Below are 19494 nucleotides of genomic sequence, written 5' to 3' on the forward strand. Positions count from 1 at the left end.
TGGATTATCAGTGATCAATGATGTCTGCTAAATTACACGTAGCTCCTAAGAACGTTTGTCCTTTTCTAAATATCAACAGTAAGAGATATTATAAGGTCATCTAGTAATTTTGTACAAACCATTAGTCAACTCTAAAATTGGACCCTTCAGGTGTTTGAGTCTGGTATACAACTGGTGTGACATGTATATTGAAATTCTAACATAAATCCCACAGCAACTGACACATAAAATTGATTAGTTTTGTTAGCTAACCTTTATTTTCCTTAGCATTTATAAATCTGCCACCAAGGTGTTATTGCATTAACTTCTGTCAGCTGCTCACATTTGCCATCGTTGTTCCACAAAGACTCTGAGTTTTTTTCCTCTACTTAATATTGCATTAAGCCTCGTCTCAGAGCTTTTTTCTCCCATTGCATCAATCATTCTTCTCTCTTGTGATGTATCTTTTATGGTTCCTTCAAACCATTATTCTCTTCTGCATTACCCTAATCATCCCGCTGACTTGCTTCCACATTTGTTAAATCACCTTTTATTCTTCCCAGTGTTTCATCAACTTCAGATAATCCTCTGGCTATTTCCTGAACGACATCGGGTTTTTAACTTCTGTTTTGAAACAGTAATTATATTTCCTCTTATACTTTTAATATCATATCCTGAGATTTTAATGTCTGCTATATGCATATCATTTTTCTGAGTTACATAGATATAATTGGCATTCATTTTATCCGAGCTAATAGAAATAAAGTTTCAGTAGCCTATTTCCTAAGCATAGCAATGTTCCACATACGGAATGACCAGCATTTTAATCACTGCTGCAATAAAGTGCACTTGTTGCACACCATGAGAATGCAGCTTTTTAATGAGAATGGAAACTGTCTCATTGATGTCACTAGTTCCTTGTGATTTAATAGGCTGCATTCCAATTAATATTGGTTCACCACAGTTACAGATGTAGCACGTCAAATTGTCTGCTAATAGTGAGTGAGTTTATTAATCTTTCATATGCTGACACTTTTTGGAATCACATCACATCAAAGGGTATATTTACTAAAGTGCGGGTTTGAAAAAGTGGAGATGTGGCCTATAGCAACCAATCAGATTCTAGCTGTCATTTTGTAGAAAGTACTAAATAAATGATAGCTAGAATCTGATTGGTTGCTGTAGGCAATATTTCCACTTTTTCAAACCCGCAGTTTATCTAATATATATAAGCCTAGTGGCGTGTGTTAGTCTGTGTGTGGAAAAAATAACAAACAAGCTGCAGCGCCACCTGCTGGGCGGAGTTATACACTAACCTACTAAATTATTAGCATTATCTAATATTATAAAAGTAAAAGCCTAGCGGTGTGTGTTAGTGTGTGTGTGGGAAAAAAACTATTTTCTCAGAAAGGGCTCATCCAATTGACCTGAAATTTGGTATACTGACATTATTTGACAAAAAAATTTGAATAGTGAAGTCATTCAACTTCCATCATCCCCCCTTCCCCCCGTGGGAGGGGTAGTAAAGGATAAATTTACGAGTTGAGGGCTCAAACTCATTTTCGTGAGGTAATTTTACCTCATGAACATACATTATAAAGGGTGCTTGCGTCGGGAAGTAACGCTCTTCCCCTGAGGAGGCCTGGGCTATGGCCCAAATGCATGACAAGAACCTTTTTAACACCTTAAGTAGCTTGATTTGACTAGAATGCATGAGTATCATGCACGGGTTAACTTGTAGTAAATATACCCCTAATTGTGTTTCTGTAAGTGTAATATTGAAATTCCCTTCAGTTCTTTTTTTTGCCATCAGATGGCACTTTGAGAAAATTGTACTGTGCATGTTAACAGTACAGACTGCAGGAAGAACTCATGCAACAACATTTTTTTTACAACCGAAATAAAATTGTCGCCACTTACATCTGCATTGGCACGCCCTTACTGTACATTGCCTACGTTTATCTGCCCCTTCCCTCCCTATTTCGGCCTTCAATTCGTAGACAGTAGTAAGTGTCATTTGCGTTCAGACAAGAATTGCATGAAATTGTATTAATTGGCGTAATATCCATTTCTGAGCATGCACAGAGCTATTTCATGCAAGATACGGCACACAAAGGGACAAGGTCCGAAGCTGAATGAGGCCCCCTATGTTTTCATATATACTATGATGTAATTGTTACAGGAAATTAAATTACATTGATTCTTTTGGTATAAGAATATTTTAGGGATACTGGGCTCCCTTTGAAAATGCTGCTTTTTTGCAGTCTGTAGGTCTGCTATTGAGAGATTAAGTGCCGTATGTCACACCAGCAATCTGTTCACTGGTATTTTTTTTGGTTATATAGATAAAAAAAACCTAAATGGCTCTAAAGTGCTATAAGCTAAAAATGTGTATGTCACAATCTGTCTCCGGCTGCAGCTCAGTATCTCATCTCTAGAGGCTGCACTGCCTTTGTCTGAACCTTCCTGCAAGGGGTTAAACCTCCATCATTACTCCTGGAGGCTGATCACCTGTATCTGGCCTTTAAGAGTTGTCTCTCCCTGCAATCTGACCCAGTTCATCAATTGTCTTTGCTGTTGTTGGTCTCTTGGAGGAACTCCTGTGTGCTGATCCTGACTGACTCACTGATCATCTCACGTACCTGGACTTACTGCTACCTGTGCATGCAGACTATTGCTACCATCGGGTATCAAGCTTCCCAGCTTACATGGACCTCCATGCTACCTGTGCATGCAGACTATTGCTACCACCGGGTATCAATCTTCCCAGCTTACCTGGACCTCCATGCTATCTGTGCATGCAGACTATTGCTACCACCGGGTATCAAGCTTCCCAGCTTACTTGGACCTCCATGCTACCTGTGCCTGCAGACTCTTGCTACTGTGTGGTATCTTGTTCTTAAGCTTCCCAGCTTAATCTGAGCATTAGGTCTCTCTGTGTCTACTGATTACCTCACCTCCCAAAAAGGAGACACCAAGTTGCAGCTCTCAATATGGGACATGGAAATCCCTATCGTATAACATTTTTTTAAAGAAACAATAGACAGTGCAAACTCTAATTACACCCCTAAGAATCACATTACATAAATTTAAACAAATTCAAGCAAAAACAGACTGTAAAAACTGCAAAAACACAAAAATAATGGCCTTAAAAATATTTTAAAATAATAATAATGTATTAAGACAATAAAACATAATTATTGACCATCGGATTGATCTGTATCCATCTCAGTAGCAGTGTGTTTTTGTTTTAATTTGTTTAATTGATGTAATGTGATCACCTAGATGGGTGATTAGAGTTTGCACTTTCTATTGTTGTTTTATTAGCTAATTGTGTGGGCCTGGACCAAGGTTGACCGGGTTCCAAGTAGACCAAGGAACGGGAGGAGCAGAGAGCAGTCGGCGCTTCTTACCTCATTTGACAATCTTTCTGAAAGTTGTTGTTCCTCTATTAGAGATGTATCACTTCTCCGATGATCTGAGAGATGTCACAGTGTCTTTGGAGCTGGTGGACCTATAATATGAAGTACAGGCCTCAACTGCATGTGCCTTGAGTCAGTGCCTCAATACCCTCCTCTGATTGCAGATCCACACGTCTAATCTGCCTCCTGTAGATTGCATATGGACTGCATCATTTGGGCCAGGTGTAACTGCTGCAATTGAATGAGGATGAAGAGAGGGACTATTGGCCACCACAGTCTCCAGGCCTGTAGGAAATCGGAGCCGTGGATGGCGGGATCTACGTTGCCTTGGAAGCTCGGCAATAGCAGTTTCAGATAAAGTGCCTCCTCTTAGGTGCTTCTGACCACTACAATATTTGGTTGCTAAGCGGGCAACTATGATACCTTTTTCTGACATATATATATATATATATATATATATATATATATATATATTTATATTTTTTTTTTTATAATTTTTTTACACATTACAGCGCTTGTTGTCTGAGAGGCGGTAACATAACTGTTAATCACTTGCATTCCAGCCCGTATGTGTGTTTTCTGACAGCCACCTTTGCTCAGGCCACAGATACTGATTTATTTATTTGCAATTAAATAGCATTTTTAATTATTTTTTTATTGGATGCATAGGTCATTTAGTGTTTTCTTCAGCCCTTACTGTGAGCTCATAGATAGATGCAGCAAACCATGGGGTAAGCCATAGTATTGCTAGTAAAACTTATCAATAAAATGTATCAATGGTTTGGTGTTTAGCGTTAACATTATGCATGGAGAAATTGTACTATGGGCTACACAATGGCAGCAGTCACTCTGCGTTAAAAAACGATTAGACACAGGCTATAACTGTACTGGCTGCCTCCATAGTGTGGAAGTGGCAGTTGCCCATTAAGGTGGATTTCTGTAAAACTGTGGTGGTTAAATAGTATGTTGTTGTTGTTGTTGAGTAGATATAGGCGAACCTACCATGTTTATTTTAAGTTTCTTTAATGCTACAGTGCACACATGCAATTTGATGGGCAGTGCATGCATCATATGTAATGTAAAAGTCATTCTTCAGGAAGTGTTCACATAGAAATATATATTTTACAATCATTAGAGTAGGTTATGGTGTGAATCACTTTCACCTGTACCACTGTTCTGTTGATTTGATCTTGGTATTTAACTGGGTTACTGTACTTAGCAATTCTCTTATCACTAGTAAATTAATACTTTTGGCTGTAACATATACAATTTCACAATATAGTAAACATTTTGTTTTGAGTTGATATTTATAGCCAGTTGTCTGTGAAGCAATGTTGACGTCATCCCAGTAAAGCATTACAGGTGAAATAGCCTTTATTGCAGAATTTGCTTTATACATCAAACCAATATCACATCTTTTTTGATTGAGAAATGTGGTTGTAGCCTGTGACATGTTGTGTTATCCAGTCTGTTCCACTTGTACATAGACAACACTGGGCCTGATTCATCAAGTAACTACCGATTTTGAACGTAACGTACTCAAATTAGCTCTGCGCATTTCCAGAACCGCCATACACCAGCAAACGCAGCCATGTCCACTCCGTCATCTAACACAAGGGCACTTACTACAGTCTATGATTTCGTGGAGTTGATGGGGCAGGGGAGGAGCTTTGGCAGTAGTTAATTTACAGTAAGGGGGTGCCAAATTTAAGCGCACACAGCCACGTCCGAATCAAGCTCTGGGCATCTCAAAGTTACTTGTTTTCCTGCCGTATCTCCACTACAGCTACAGGGCTAGTCCTGATCAATAGTGATAACGTAAGCATACTATAATATGTGTTTGCCATCAGGGGGTAAATGTATGTTTCTTCAACTCGTGGGAGTTCGGCGAGATGACAGCTAAAATTTAAAGCGGCGCTGCCTTGTAAAAGCAAGTTTCCCTTTTAGCTGTCATCTCGCCGAACTCCCGCGAGTTGTAGAAACCGGAGTATGATACATTTACCCCCAGGAGTGACTGTAAAAATTTATTTTATGTTCAGTAGACATTAACAACATCCTAATAAATGTATTTTATGGGGAAAATATAAAGAAAGCAAAAACCTTTTTTTGTTCTTTTTTTTTACTGTTTTATCACTAATTTCACTTTATTATTAACTGGTGGCATTAATTCAATATTTTTTTTTCTATTGCGAATTTATCTTCCACATAGGAACATATCCTAAATTGTCTACACCCGAATTCATCCGTGCCCTGATGCTTTCTGAAGTGCGCAGAGCTGACTTACATGGGTTTTAAAGCACACACTCGATGGGCTCAGTATGGGTACTTTGATGAATCATTCCCACCATGTTTAATAGAAGGTGTTCTGAAACCCTACTATTGGGGCTACATAACAATGCACATTTTTATACTATATAACTTGCTTATTGTAGCTGACTCCAACTATAGCCATACAGGAATATCAGACACTCATGTAGGATTCTTAATCTACTACCCTTTCTAAATCACTAATCGGCTGCTATCTTGAAGTCTTGCATAACGTGTGGATTGTCCATTCTGAGTGGTCTCCATATATGTAAGAGTGCTGGACAATATATTTTATGAAATAATTTTTTGTTAATCTTTTCTACAAAATGCAAATTTAAGTGGTTTATTTGAAATTACAACGTCTGTGTACCTTGCAATGATTAGAAAGCCTAATTAAGACACTTTATGGATGCTTTGATAGTGTAGATGTGCCTGTGAATTAAAAGGATTTAAAGGATACGTGTTCCATGTCTGCAAGCCCCATCTGCAGTCAAATCTAGGGGTTCATTGGTCTCTTTGCTGGGAATCATACAGGATAGAAACCAGGTGAGATGCAATGTTTTCGTACTATTATATTATTTTAGTGCCATGTTTCCCATAGTAGTAGTCAGTCTTTGAATTTATATATCAAGACATATTCATATAATGAGTAATATACAATGATGTAACTATAGAAGCGAGTTATTGCACTAAGTGTACATTATGTATGACGTAATACCCATAACTGTCTCTGTTAGCACATATACACACATTTGTAGATATTCTTTGGATATTTCAATCATATTTGATTCATTCATATTTGATTCATTCATATTTCATTAGAGAACTATGTTTATACCTCATAACCCAAAGAACTACATTCCGTTATAGCGCCACACACAGGCCCAGTGTAGCATTGTGCACTATTGTACAATAACCACTTTTTAGTATAATAAACTAAAGGACAATAAAACCTTGCCATTTTTCAAACCGTATTCCCACTTGCCAGTGGATTATTCTGCTGTTCTTCCTCCTGATGCCATTTTCTTTCTTGTCACTTCATCATGCTCAGTGGGTGTCAGAATAAAAGCCATTTTCTGTAGACAGGCCGAGGTTGCTGGATAAAATCACAGCACTAATCCAAGCATTAGACGTTTTGTTAACCTTTTTGAGAAAGTTATATGCTCAATACTATGACAGTGTAATTTGTAGTGTTGTGACGCACAAAACTGCTCTGTGATGGGCTTTAGTTGAACTGTTTTCTGACTAATAATAATGACTCCATTATACCACAATTGTTCTGAATTGATAAAAATCATGTATGTACATTTATCTTTGCCACTGAAGGAATAGTTCTAATGCTTTATTAAAGTTCATTATTTTAGCTCTAAAACATTTTTCTCCTATTTGGTGTGTTTTAACATGTCTAAAGCTTTATATATAAAACTTTCTGCTAATGGTCCAACCACTCACATCCTTTATCACAAATACCATACGACTTCATCATTACACTTCCCATATTATCATTATAACCCCAACTCATATACTTTGCTAAACTTTTATCAGAACCTTTTTTGCATCACTGCTTCTGGGATTGTAATTACTAGTATACTTGTGTAAGGAACTTTAGTCATTATATATATATATATATAGTCCATCAAATTCTGACATTCTTCATGCTTGTCATATTTTTTGGGATTACACACTGACTAATTGTCCAAAATAATGTCAGACACCCTGTATGCTTTTGTTTATTTTAGGGGTCTGCACATCTTACATTTACTACTTTAATCAGTAAGGTTTGTTTTATACACTAAAAAGAGAATTGGAAAATATTTCATTTTTTTAACTGGAGGTGCTTACAATATTGTCTCGGACTTAGGTGTTACTTACACTGTACTGTCATTAATTATCAGTGTTTCCTAGTACAAGTTTGTATTGTGGTACAAGATGAGTGGTAAAGCAATTTCACAGATCAGATAAAAAATTCTGTTGAGGTGATATTCTATATCACAATTATAAGTTAATCAGGCACCTTTTTCTGAAACTGTACAGCAAAACAATTCACCATACACCTATGTATACAAGATCTTTATGGCATGACTGCAAATATGACACCTTTGAATTTACAGACTTGTCCACTGATAAAGAAAGACACATGTCTCTCTCTATATAATACATTCATATTAATAATAACATTATCACAGCTCCACGTTCCTCAGCTCTTACTCCTACACAGAGAACAACATCTCTCATCAACTGACATGATTCTGAGTCTGAGCACAAGGGATCCAAAGGTGGCATCATGCTCTTCACTTATATTAATCAACAAGACTTTTTATAGCTCTCCCTCTTAGCTTCTCGTTTATTTACTGCACTAGTGTGTGAAACGTGGGCTCCATTTTCCTTCCACTATCACCAATGAAACACTGTCAATCCATTCCACAGTTGTAATAATTGTTTTGAAATGGATTAACTTTCTTTGTTGCTCCTTGTTTACTATGTTTTATTAAATAAAGTCCATAAAGACCTATATTAATAACAACTAAAATACATGCATTATGTAGGAAAACAGATGTGTCCCTCAATTGTGTACTGTTGATTTAATCCCCCAGATTTAAAATAATCACACCACAAAGTGGTCTTGAAGTTGTAATGATGTTTGTTATTATGTCCAAAACTTAATTGTGCAACATGATATCAATAATCATATGGTACATACTATTCACTGAATAGATCTTATACAGTGAATGCTTGTTCAATTATCATGAAGACAACTTGCTAATATATTGTCACGTAACAAGCAGAAGTGGACACTATTTACACAACTGAACAGGGAGGCGCGGAGCCTCTATCACACCCCCGGTATTCACCAGGGAACCCCGCAAGGGAGTTTGGGCTTCATTGCAGAGGGTGCGCAGGTCGTGGTTCTTTGAGACACTCACCAGCATAATGACAGGAGTAGACAGATGTGGTTGAACAGATCCGGGTCAGAACCAGCCAGGCAGAAGGTACACAGGGGTGATCCAGAGAATAGTCAGGTCAACCAGGAATCATAACCAACAGAGCAATGTGGTTCCAAAATGAGATCCAGGAGAGTAGTCAAAGGGAGAAGCCGAATCAAACCGAGTGTACTGGAGAAAGCAGGAACAACAAGGAAGTGCTGGAGTAGGTTGTGAGACCAATACTTTGGCACCTAAGTGGTGCCAGATGCTGCTATAAATAGAGAAAGGTGAGCCCTGATTGGCCGGGTTGTGTCTGACTGCCGGCAAGTGAAAGAAGGGAGCATCCCATTGCCTAGCTGCACAGTGCGTTGTTAGGAAGAAGAAGACCTCACGTTGCCTATCGATTGTCGGGGCAGACAGGTACCATCTCCTGCACCTAGAGACAGTGCGGAGATGGCGCCTTACATGTATACTGCATATTCCCTGCTTTTCCGTCACTTTGTTCCTTTGTTTGAATGTTAGTCTCTAGGGTAAGGATGTCTGAAGTACTGGTACAATGCCCTAATCTCTCTTACCTCTAATGTTAATGTTCTCTTTCTAGAGTGAGTTGCTACAACAGCAAGCAGAGGAAAGAAGACCTTCTCAACACGAAGAGCAGAGGAGGTATGTGGAAATGTTACAACTGTTCACATACTGTACTGTTTGCACATACATATAGTTATTAGGTTCCTGATACAGTGATATACAATACAAGAATATGTAATACATTAACATGGGTAACTTTCATCTATAGCCTGTCTGACATTTTGTAGACAAGGCCCAGTTAAATGATATGTTTTAGTGTTAACAGTAAACTATTCGGTTAGTTTCATCATTATTTTAATCAGGCTACTTTCATTTGGAGATGGACAGTGACTTACAGTAAATGGATACTGTGTGCATATCATCCCCATTACTCTGCACAAGTTTATTATTATTGTAAGACTTGTAAAAGAAATGGAGATGTACCAATTTACGATAAAATATTAAAAGTCTACATTAGTCTAAACTGCAGAAGTCTAGCGTGCTATTTCCAAGTGAAAGGGTTTGTTTACACATAAATTCAGCATTGTTTCTATGCCAAGCAATAATTATAATTACAAGCACGTGAGCTCCTCCTGCAGTGTCCTGGTACCACTGCCCATAGGGGCATGTCATAGTCAGTTATTTGTGGTTTTTAGGCACGAAAATGAGGCAAGGGTCCATAATGGTAGAGAGATATAAAGGTACCCCAACTATAAAAAGTACAACAAAATTACAGCTTTTCTCCAATATATTACTTCCCCTACGTTCCAAAAATAAGACAAAGGAACAGACCTGTATAAATTCAACCAGCAAATATAGTCCTAGCATTTCTTTACACAATATGTTTTATGGGGAGATGATAAGATACATTTTAGTAGACAGACATATGTTAAAATATGGGTTACCAGACCGTACAAAGCGTAACAGTAAGTGATCAACCACACTTGAATTAAAAATGAGAAAACAGAATTATGTCATTATTTTCAGCCTTTTAAGAATACTATATTCTTTCTACTGCATAGGTTTAGACATAATCTGCTCATCATTCAGCACTGTATACATAGTTATCTCATCCTTATTATAGTACTGCCACAGCAAGCTAGGTAAATGCATTTCTTACAGACTACAGAACTGCGCTTTAACATATCTAACTGCATATTCTTGTATTTTAAAGAGTAAACCTTGCTTTTCTGGATAGACTTCAAAGACCAAACACTAGTCAACAACAATATTCCGGAGATTCAAACACATGGGTGAGATTTCCAATGAAATTGTTAGTTTCCTTTGTTTATTTCATGTTTTATGAAGCAGACAAGAGACTATATCAGTTATAATTTTATTATGGCAGTCACGAACAGTAAACAAATATAAGAAAAATAATAATCAATTGCATATTAACCCTTTCAATTTTGTTGCCATACATATTGTTAAAAATCAGAAAATAGATAATTGTAAATTAACAAATCAAATTACATTAGAGTTCCGGAAACACAAGATAATATAATACAAATTAATCTCCATAAAAATGCTCAATTCTTAAATATGCACTTATAAAAATGTTCAATTTAGAAAGATACACCCGTATGCTACTTAATAAATAAGCTTGATAAATATCAACTTCATACCCAGAAAGAATTCATATACCATAAAAATCACATCCCTTGGTACATAGCTCCTACAAATAAAACATTAATTATGTCAATAAATACATCAATTTCTTACCCAGAAAGAATGATGTTTATCATTTTCAATTACTTGTGGCATGCAATCCATAAAGAGACTCTTATATTCTTGAATGCTTTCGCTGTGGATAAAATGCATTCAATAATAGATTACAAATAATAAGCCTGTAAAAAGTCACACTGATATCAGATCAATTTATCAAAAGTATGTCTCATATGTTTTGCAGGATGCAATAATAATGATGTGTTATTAAAGGTTTATCAACATATACATATATTGCTTGTCGCAGACATTCTGTGTTGTCTCTTTGCCACTGTTGTGCATTCCAGATAACACAGTGGTTATCTGGTGGTGGCTGTCTAGGGATATAATAAACCAGCCACAATTGAAACATTAAATACAATTTAGGAAGAATTGGAATTGTATCCAAGTGCAAACCAACAGATATAAGTATAAACACTCCAAGAGATAAATTAAACCATTAAACCATTATTATTAATGTCATACATATCTTAAAAACATAAAATAGTGAAATGCTCTTGAGATAGGAAGTACATCCGGAAACACCATATATCTCTTTTCATGTTGCAGGATTGGAGACAGAGCTCCATTGCATCTTTAGTCTTATAACCACATACTCAAGCAGCAAATAGGGCAGAATGAGATCCCTCCTCTGGGACCTGTACCATTGCCTGAAACCAGGAGCTGATAGTTCTGTGACCTTGCAAAGTAAAATGAGGATATCTGTCTGGTCGCATCTCTTCAGCTCTATTGGAGAATACTAGTTAGACTGAGTCATCCTGTGCCACAACACAGTGTGGCTGCTCCCTGCTTCAGGTTGAGGGGAGGAGCGAGGTAGTTAGATAGTAAGTTGTCCAATTGTAGACTTCCCTGTCATCAGAAGCATACCAGGTCAAAGTTTTCAATAGGAAATGTATCAGTATGCAAAAAAAGCCAATATAATAGCAATTGGTGACCTCTGTATGACTCGGAAAAAAGGGAATTTTTAACTTCAATAGTATTTTTTATTTTTTCTTTCAAGTTTTGTTAGGAACTCCCTAGCCAGCACAATAAAACTCGGAGTCTACTCCGAAAGCCTTATGTTCGCTGGAGCCCCTAGTGTTGGGGACAGACTTGGCCGCAGGCTGACAGAGGGTCGAGAATCGTATACCGGCTAAGGAGAACCCAGAGATGGAGTGATTGGCGGACAGCAGCGTGGGGTTCAGGCAGAGTAGATGCCGGCAGCAGACAGCGTAATGTACAGATTAAACCAAGGTCACAAGCACAGGTTCGGAATCCAGGGACAGGCGAAAGGTCAGGGGCACTGGCGGAGGAGCAGAATCCGGTTTTCAGGCAAATGGTCAAGGTCAGAAGCGTAGGTTCAAGGTCCAGAAACAAGCGAGGGTCATACATGGGAAGTCTAATCATAGGTTTAACACCAAGCACAGAGAGAACAAGCAGGCAGCAGAACTGTAAACAGGACGCTATAACCGGCAGTGAGGCTCAGTCCTCACTGCCTTAAGTAGTACAAGGTTCCAATCAGAATAGAGCCCTACAAGTATCCACAGGAGTAGCCTAATTGACAGTAGTTCTGGTGGCCAATAATAATGCAGAGCTCAGCTGCATAATTAATAGCCCAAATATAGACTGCCTCCTTCAACACCTGACATAGCCATGATTGGCTCTATTCTAACTACCCCTGTGCGCGCGCCTATTGACCAGCTGGCCGCGCACCGCGACAGGGAGCCTGGAGCGCCCCGGTTGTTGCCCAGACAACCGAGACGCGTAAACCGGAAGAAACGTCCCGGCCGTCGCTATGACGGCCGGGACGCCAGCAGGGGACACCAGAGAGTCGCGGCGGCCGCGGGCACCGCCGCGACTACGAACAAGTTTAAGTTTTTTACAGAAAAAAATAAAGGGTAGGGGGAGGGGAGGACCAGAAAAAAGAGAAGGGAAGGGGGGGGTACATAGTAGGGTAGGCACATTACATCACATCAAATTTTTAATTTTACGGTACTTAGTACAATATGGACTATCAAGTCAGTAGGTCAGTAATACAGAAAAGAAAAGACTAGTAACATCAAGGAGGTCACACTAGCAGTGGGATATTCTCGTTATAAGAGACTATGTAGATTCAGGCAAGGGGTCAGAAAAAAGGGAATTTTAAAAGTGCTTCCTTGACCTTACTGCTGATGTATCACATATGATGGAAAGTATTAGGCATGATGGGACAAAAGAAACAATTAGTTAAAAATATATAAAAGTAACCAGCCAGGAGGAGAAAAGTGACACTCTATGCTGCAAAGATTGTGAAATAGGAGTGGAGCAGTGGGTATTGTAACATAACTGATACCTTAGGTTGAGAGGGAAATATATGAGCACCAGAGACTTATGAAATTCATTAATTCTCATATATCGGTTGCATAAAACCTAGACCACATGTGAAAACCACAGAGCCTTTGCTTTGAATATTTTTAATGTCCCTTATTTTCCAGTTTGTTTAATTTTTTATCTGCTAACTGTATATAAGAATGTTTAAAACAAAGTAGGATTCCAATTACAACGCACCCTGGTAGATGGATTTGTTTGATTAAAGCATGATTAGTAAGTAGAGAACTATTCCTTTCTCTTTCAGACTTAAATTCCACATGTGGAGTTTTCCAGACACAACCAACTACAGTTGTTTTGGATCAACTTAAAGTCCACCGCTGCCAGGATTTGACTAAAATAAATGATCAATAATTTCCTTACTTTCAAGTCTATTGAAGATCACATGATTACTGTGTATGTAATTGTTGTAATCAAGTTGTTATATCTACAATATCCAGTAGTTTACTCAATATTTAGCTCTTCTCAGTAATGTTCCCCCCACTTCTAGACACGATTAAGTTGGAGTTCAGTGGATGAAAGAAACAAGCTCTTCTTATCCTGGATTGGACACATCACTGCAATAAGTTACGTCTGACGTGTGTTTTGTAGGCATATTTTTTTGTACCTAAACAAACTTGGCACATCAGTTTGAAGTGCGCCTATGTGTATATATTGGGTTGTATTAACATTGCAATCTGACATGCAACTCTAAATCACACCCTATAATTGTCAGTAGAAATGCTTCCAACGGCCACATATCGTTTTCTGAACCGGTTTAAAATTGATTAAAAAATTTGCCAAACTTTCTCAAATTATTGAATGTTTAAAAATTGAGCTAAATTGCAATCAATCATATTATAAACAGGTTTAAAATTTTAGATCCTCTCTCGTCGTCAGTTAAATATCTACAGCAATTCTAACAGTATCATCTACAAGCAAGAGGAAGCTACTGCAAGTCATTAAAAATCATACTGTGGATGACCAAAACTGTAAAGATAATCAAAAGGATAGCGTACCTTCTTTTCTAAAACTCTTAAGGAAGTAAAAGCAATCTCTTTTTTCTATTTTATCCTTGTCCACTCTCTGCTTTTCCTCTGAATTCCTCAGGCATTAGAAGCTCTTTAGACTTTAAAGATCTCTGATAGAGTTCAGGATTCATTATCCATGAACATATATTAAGCACCACATGACCAGAAACATACAGCAAAGACCATATAGTGAAATAAATAATTCAGAATTGCCAACAATGTAGTTAAGTCAGAATTCCTTGATGGACACCTTTTTAATTTTATGTTGGTTATGTATACAGCTACTAAATACAGGCATTTTTTCTTTGATACTTCAACAGTTTAAAAAATGTGTGAAAAGGTACTAAGACACTCCCAGCATTGTCTGACTTAATATGGTGCTACTTCTCAAACTATGCTCTGTTTACATGTTCCCTTCTATGTTGACATTGTGCTCCTGTGTAAATGTTTACAAGAAATATTTTACAAAAATCAGTCCTGTCAATCATTTTCTGAAATTGTTTTGCTTGAATAAACATATGTTTGAGAGTGTCTGAATTTAAGTGTACATATTTACATAAAAATTTAACTGAACCATTTTGAGACATTAAGTTGCACCCAATAATTATCCAATATTAATGAATTAATGAATATCAAAGCATAGGAAAAGCTTGATTGCACTAATCCTGAGTCAACACACAATACATTGGTGGTATAAATAATCAAATGGTTGGGAAACATGCCTTTGGAAATTAGTTATAGCGATAGAGGGCCTGATTCATTAAAGAAAGTTAAGTAAAAAAAAATTGAGTAAGTAGTCTCCTGGACAAAACCATGTTACAAGGCAATCGGTGCAAATTATTTTTCAATTTTGCACATAAGTTAAATACTGTCTGTTTATTCATGTAGCACACAAATAGCTGATAGCTTATTTGTACACTGAAATTTAAAGTTGATATTTATGTGCTACATGAAAAAACAGCCAGTATTTAACTTATGTGCAAAATAAAAGTCTAATTTTCACCCCTTGCATTGTAACTTGGTTTTGTCCAGGAGACTACTTACTCAATTGTTTTTTACTTATCTTTCCTTAATGAATCAGACCCAGAGTTTGGTTATATTACATTTCATCTCGCATTCATTTGGTATATCTCGAAGTTCATGCTTTTCAAACCTTAACCCAATTGAAGGAGTTGCTCACCTTTGAGATTAATAACCCAATAGTATAACACTTTGGTGTGAGTCCCTGACTTCTGTTTACCATAGTGATCCACTAGGCGGACGCCTAGTAAGGCAATATTGTCTTATGTTGATTTTATTAATTGTTTCAATTTTGTTTTACTTTTTGTTGTTTGGTTTACGAGCCATCAATTTTAACTGTAAGAAAAATTGCAGAAGCAGTGTTGGGTAGAGGACTTTTAATTACAAATTAAGGGAAAATCTCATTACAGTCTCAATGGCACCTTTGTCTCTAAATTTGGGCATGTATCCATCGTTTTCTGCATTTGTGATTCTGCAACATTTTGATAACACATTTAGAGTTTAATCTTAATCTCTGAGGAAGCCTGCCACCATTATAGAGGCGAAATGCGTGGATCTCGCTATAGAAGGTTTAGGATTCCGTTTAATGGTCTTTACTACTATTGATCTCTGCTACCCTATTGTCTAATATTACTCTAAATTTGTGTTAGAACCTTGTTTTATTTAAGATATCTGTTATTGAATTATTGTATTACCTATATTAAACAGTGATTACCACTTCACTCACTGCAGAAAGAGCAATTTATATACAGGCATTATCAAGTATATTTTCTCCTTATTATACCAGCACTGGAATCATAACTCCTGTGTACACTATCCGCTTTTACACCGTACGTACGTACGTACGTACGTACGTACGTACAAGAGGTTAAGAATTGCTTCCTCCTCCTATTGTTTAAAAATGTGTCCCAGAACATACAGTATGTTGTTGTTTCCATTGTTACTGCCACTCATTCATAAGGACGTCTTTTGATTCACAGTAGTGTATGTGGCTAAAGATGTATCTAAATCTACTATAAAAATGAATGTCCCAGAGATGTACAGATACATTAGATGAGCAAGTAAATGTTATTACTTGTATTGACACAGAAATAGATTTTAGTTTATTATTGTAATATTACTCAGACTATTTCTAAAGAAAGTCACCTTGAAAGTGTTGAAAGTTGATAAACTCTTTCAGTCCTTTACTGGCATCACACAATGTATTAAGTACATTCAATATTGCTTTTATTACTTACAAATACATTACTAACGACTCTTAAAGAAAAAAAAGTATATTGTTGAAAAAACATGATATTAAATTGAGATTCACATACACTAAGACAAGAACACCTTGCAATGCACACTGGCTGACAAGTGCTTACTATATTCACAAGACGCTATTTTAGGATAGCCATGTGACTTGAGCTTTCATAATTTTGTAATGAAAATTTTGAAAATGTGACCTGACGTTTGCTCAGGCCAAAAATTCCAACATGTACAGGGTGAAACTGCTATATCTATAAATGATGGAAAAATAAAGTATTGTGTGAGAAACATTTTGGGTGGAAAAAAGGTTTGTCTTGAGAATGTTGGGACACATGGGGCCTGATTTATGTTTGGACATAAGTCCATTTGTATACTGTATCTTGTATGAAATAGCTCTGCGCATGCTCAGAAATGGGCCTTTCACCATGAACACAATTGCATGCAGGGGCGGATTGGGAACATAAAGTGACCCTGGAAAAAATTCTGGAAGTGGCCTCGTGTGGGCGGAACCAAATCAACTGTAGGAAGGGCAAACACAAAAGGAGGCGGAATTAGTGCAAAGTTGACTATGCCACCAGAGGGCTGTAAAGTGCTAGACTGCCCATTACATACCTCCAAAATTTCCACTCATGGGTCAGAGCTCTGAATTGGGACTGTCCCGCTGAAAGTGGGACAGTTGGGAGGTATGATTATTGGTTCACCCACATAATGGCTGTCTTCTCTGTGTACGAGTGATGGGTACGCTAATGCATAGAAAGTAGAACAAAATGAGCAACTAAATTTAGCAGTAGCAACCCAGTAATAGAAAATGTATACATTTCTATACATATACATATTCGTGTTTATTTAATAACATGGTGCAGAGGAACTGCCAATATAGAAAAAACAGTTGGCAGACTGTCCTGCTCTCTCCTACCTGTTCTTGTTGCTTTCCCCACCTGTGGCTGTTGCAGTCACTAGATCAGTTGCCGCTTGTCTGGATCCTGATATGCTGGGGGCCCTATTTGGAAAAAAATGAGTACATGAAATGTAGAAAACTCCAACGAGCACCAGTGTTAAATCAATAGCACCTACATTTAATAAATAGGCTTCCCTCCAGCCCCACCATTAAAATACTAGTATTCACATTTAATAAATAAACCTATATCCCTCTCTCCAAACAGCCAATAATTTAATAGCAATTACGTTTAATAAATAAAGCCATTTCCCACGACCATCCCGGCATTAAATAATTCATATTTACATTTAATAAATAACCCTGTTTCCCAAACTCTGCCCACATTCAATTAATAGCCACCAAACTACCCCACCATTAAAGGTCCTATCACCTCACCTTAAATTAATAGGCTCAACTATTAAATTAAATAGCACCACCATAACCCCACAAATAAATTACTAGAACCCACCATTAAATAATTAACTACCTCCCACCCAAATTAAAGTAGTGAACCCCCACCACCCCAGCAGGAAATAGCATTTATGTTTAATAAATATACCTATTTCCCGCAACCATTACTGCCATTAAATAATTCATATTCAGATTTAATAAATAGACCTCATTCTTCCCAAACTCACCCCACTTTCAATTAATAGCCCCCAAACCGACCCATCTTAAATTAATAGGCCCCGCTATTAAATTAAATTGCCCCACCATCACCCCAGAAACAAGATCGCACCCATTAATTAGCCAACACCTAACTCAAACCCATATTACATTGCCACAAGTTCCCTTTGCATTCACACACATTACATTGCCACAAGCCCCCTTTGCATTCACACACATTACATTGCCACAAGCCCCCTTTGCATTCACACACATTACATTGCCACAAGCACCCTTTGCATTCACACACATTACATTGCCACAAGCCCTTTTTGCCAACAAACAACATTACCATCAGCCTCCCCCTGCTGTCCTCACATGCACAACATTGCTGTCAGCCCCCCCCCTCTTGCCCTCACATATACAACATTGCCATCAGCCCCCCTGCTGCCCTCAAAACACAACATTGCCTTCAGCTCCCCCCCCCGCTGCTCTGACACACACAACATTGCCATCAGCTCCCCCGATGCCCTCACACACACAGCATTGCCATCAGCCTCCCCCTGCTGCCCTCACATACACAACATTACCATCAGCCCCCCCTGCTGCTCTCACCTACACACATAGCCAACAGCTCCCTCCTGCTGCTCACACACACATAGCCTACAGCCCCCCCGGTGCTCACACACAGACACACACATAGCCAACAGCACCCCCCCCCCCCACTGCTTTAACTCACATTGCCAACACACCCCCCCCCGCCCCAGCTGCTCACACACACATAGCCAACAGCCCCCCCCCAGCTGCCCACACACTCCCTACACACCCCCCCCCCGCTGTTCACACACAATCACATTGCCAACACACACTCCCCCCCACTGCTCACACACACACACACATTGCCAACACCCCCACCGCTGCTCACACACACTCACATTGCCACCACTCCCCCCCCACTGCTCACACACACTCACGTTGCCAACACCCCCCCACTGCTCACACACACTCACATTGCCAACACCCCCCCCCCTTTGCTCACATACATTTCCAACAGGCCACCCCTGCTGCTGCGCCCCCATTTACCTGTCAGCAGCTTCCAGCGGCGCTTCTCTGCTCACATAGGACAGCACCTGTCACATGGTGCACGTCCCATGTGATATCTAATTCTTGTGTGATGGGCTGCACATAGGGAGGAGAGGCAGCAGATCCGCAGCCATTTGAAGGAAGTTGGCTGGTCCTGGGGAAGGGGACCAGTCACCTTCCTTGCTTAAAAAAAAAAAATGCAATAAAACAAAAAACCGCCAGGCGGCCTCATTAGGTCACCGGCCTACCAGGAAATTTCCCAGTAAGGCCTATAACCGATCCGCCCCTGATTGCATGCAATTCATGTCTGAATGCAAATGACA

The 19494-nt window shown here is 38.5% G+C and overlaps 1 protein-coding gene across 4 annotated transcripts in view; it reads left to right on the plus strand.

The window, feature by feature from the left end:
- The window catches only part of EPSTI1 (epithelial stromal interaction 1), a 53201-nt gene extending 38387 nt beyond the window's left edge, over positions 1–14814 (plus strand). For 3 of the 4 annotated variants that reach the window (XM_075199759.1, XM_075199761.1, XM_075199763.1), the window contains 3 exons: positions 9234–9295; positions 10371–10449; positions 13515–14814. In XM_075199759.1, coding sequence (XP_075055860.1) covers positions 9234–9295; positions 10371–10449; positions 13515–13520 — 147 coding nt within the window. In that variant the 3' untranslated portion in view covers positions 13521–14814. The remainder of the gene's footprint in view (positions 1–9233; positions 9296–10370; positions 10450–13514) is intronic. The other variant, XM_075199760.1, reaches the window with a different exon arrangement.
- The last annotated feature ends 4680 nt before the right edge of the window (positions 14815–19494 follow it).

Source organism: Mixophyes fleayi, chromosome 2 (genome assembly GCF_038048845.1).
Source record: "Mixophyes fleayi isolate aMixFle1 chromosome 2, aMixFle1.hap1, whole genome shotgun sequence".
NCBI lineage: Eukaryota > Metazoa > Chordata > Amphibia > Anura > Limnodynastidae > Mixophyes > Mixophyes fleayi.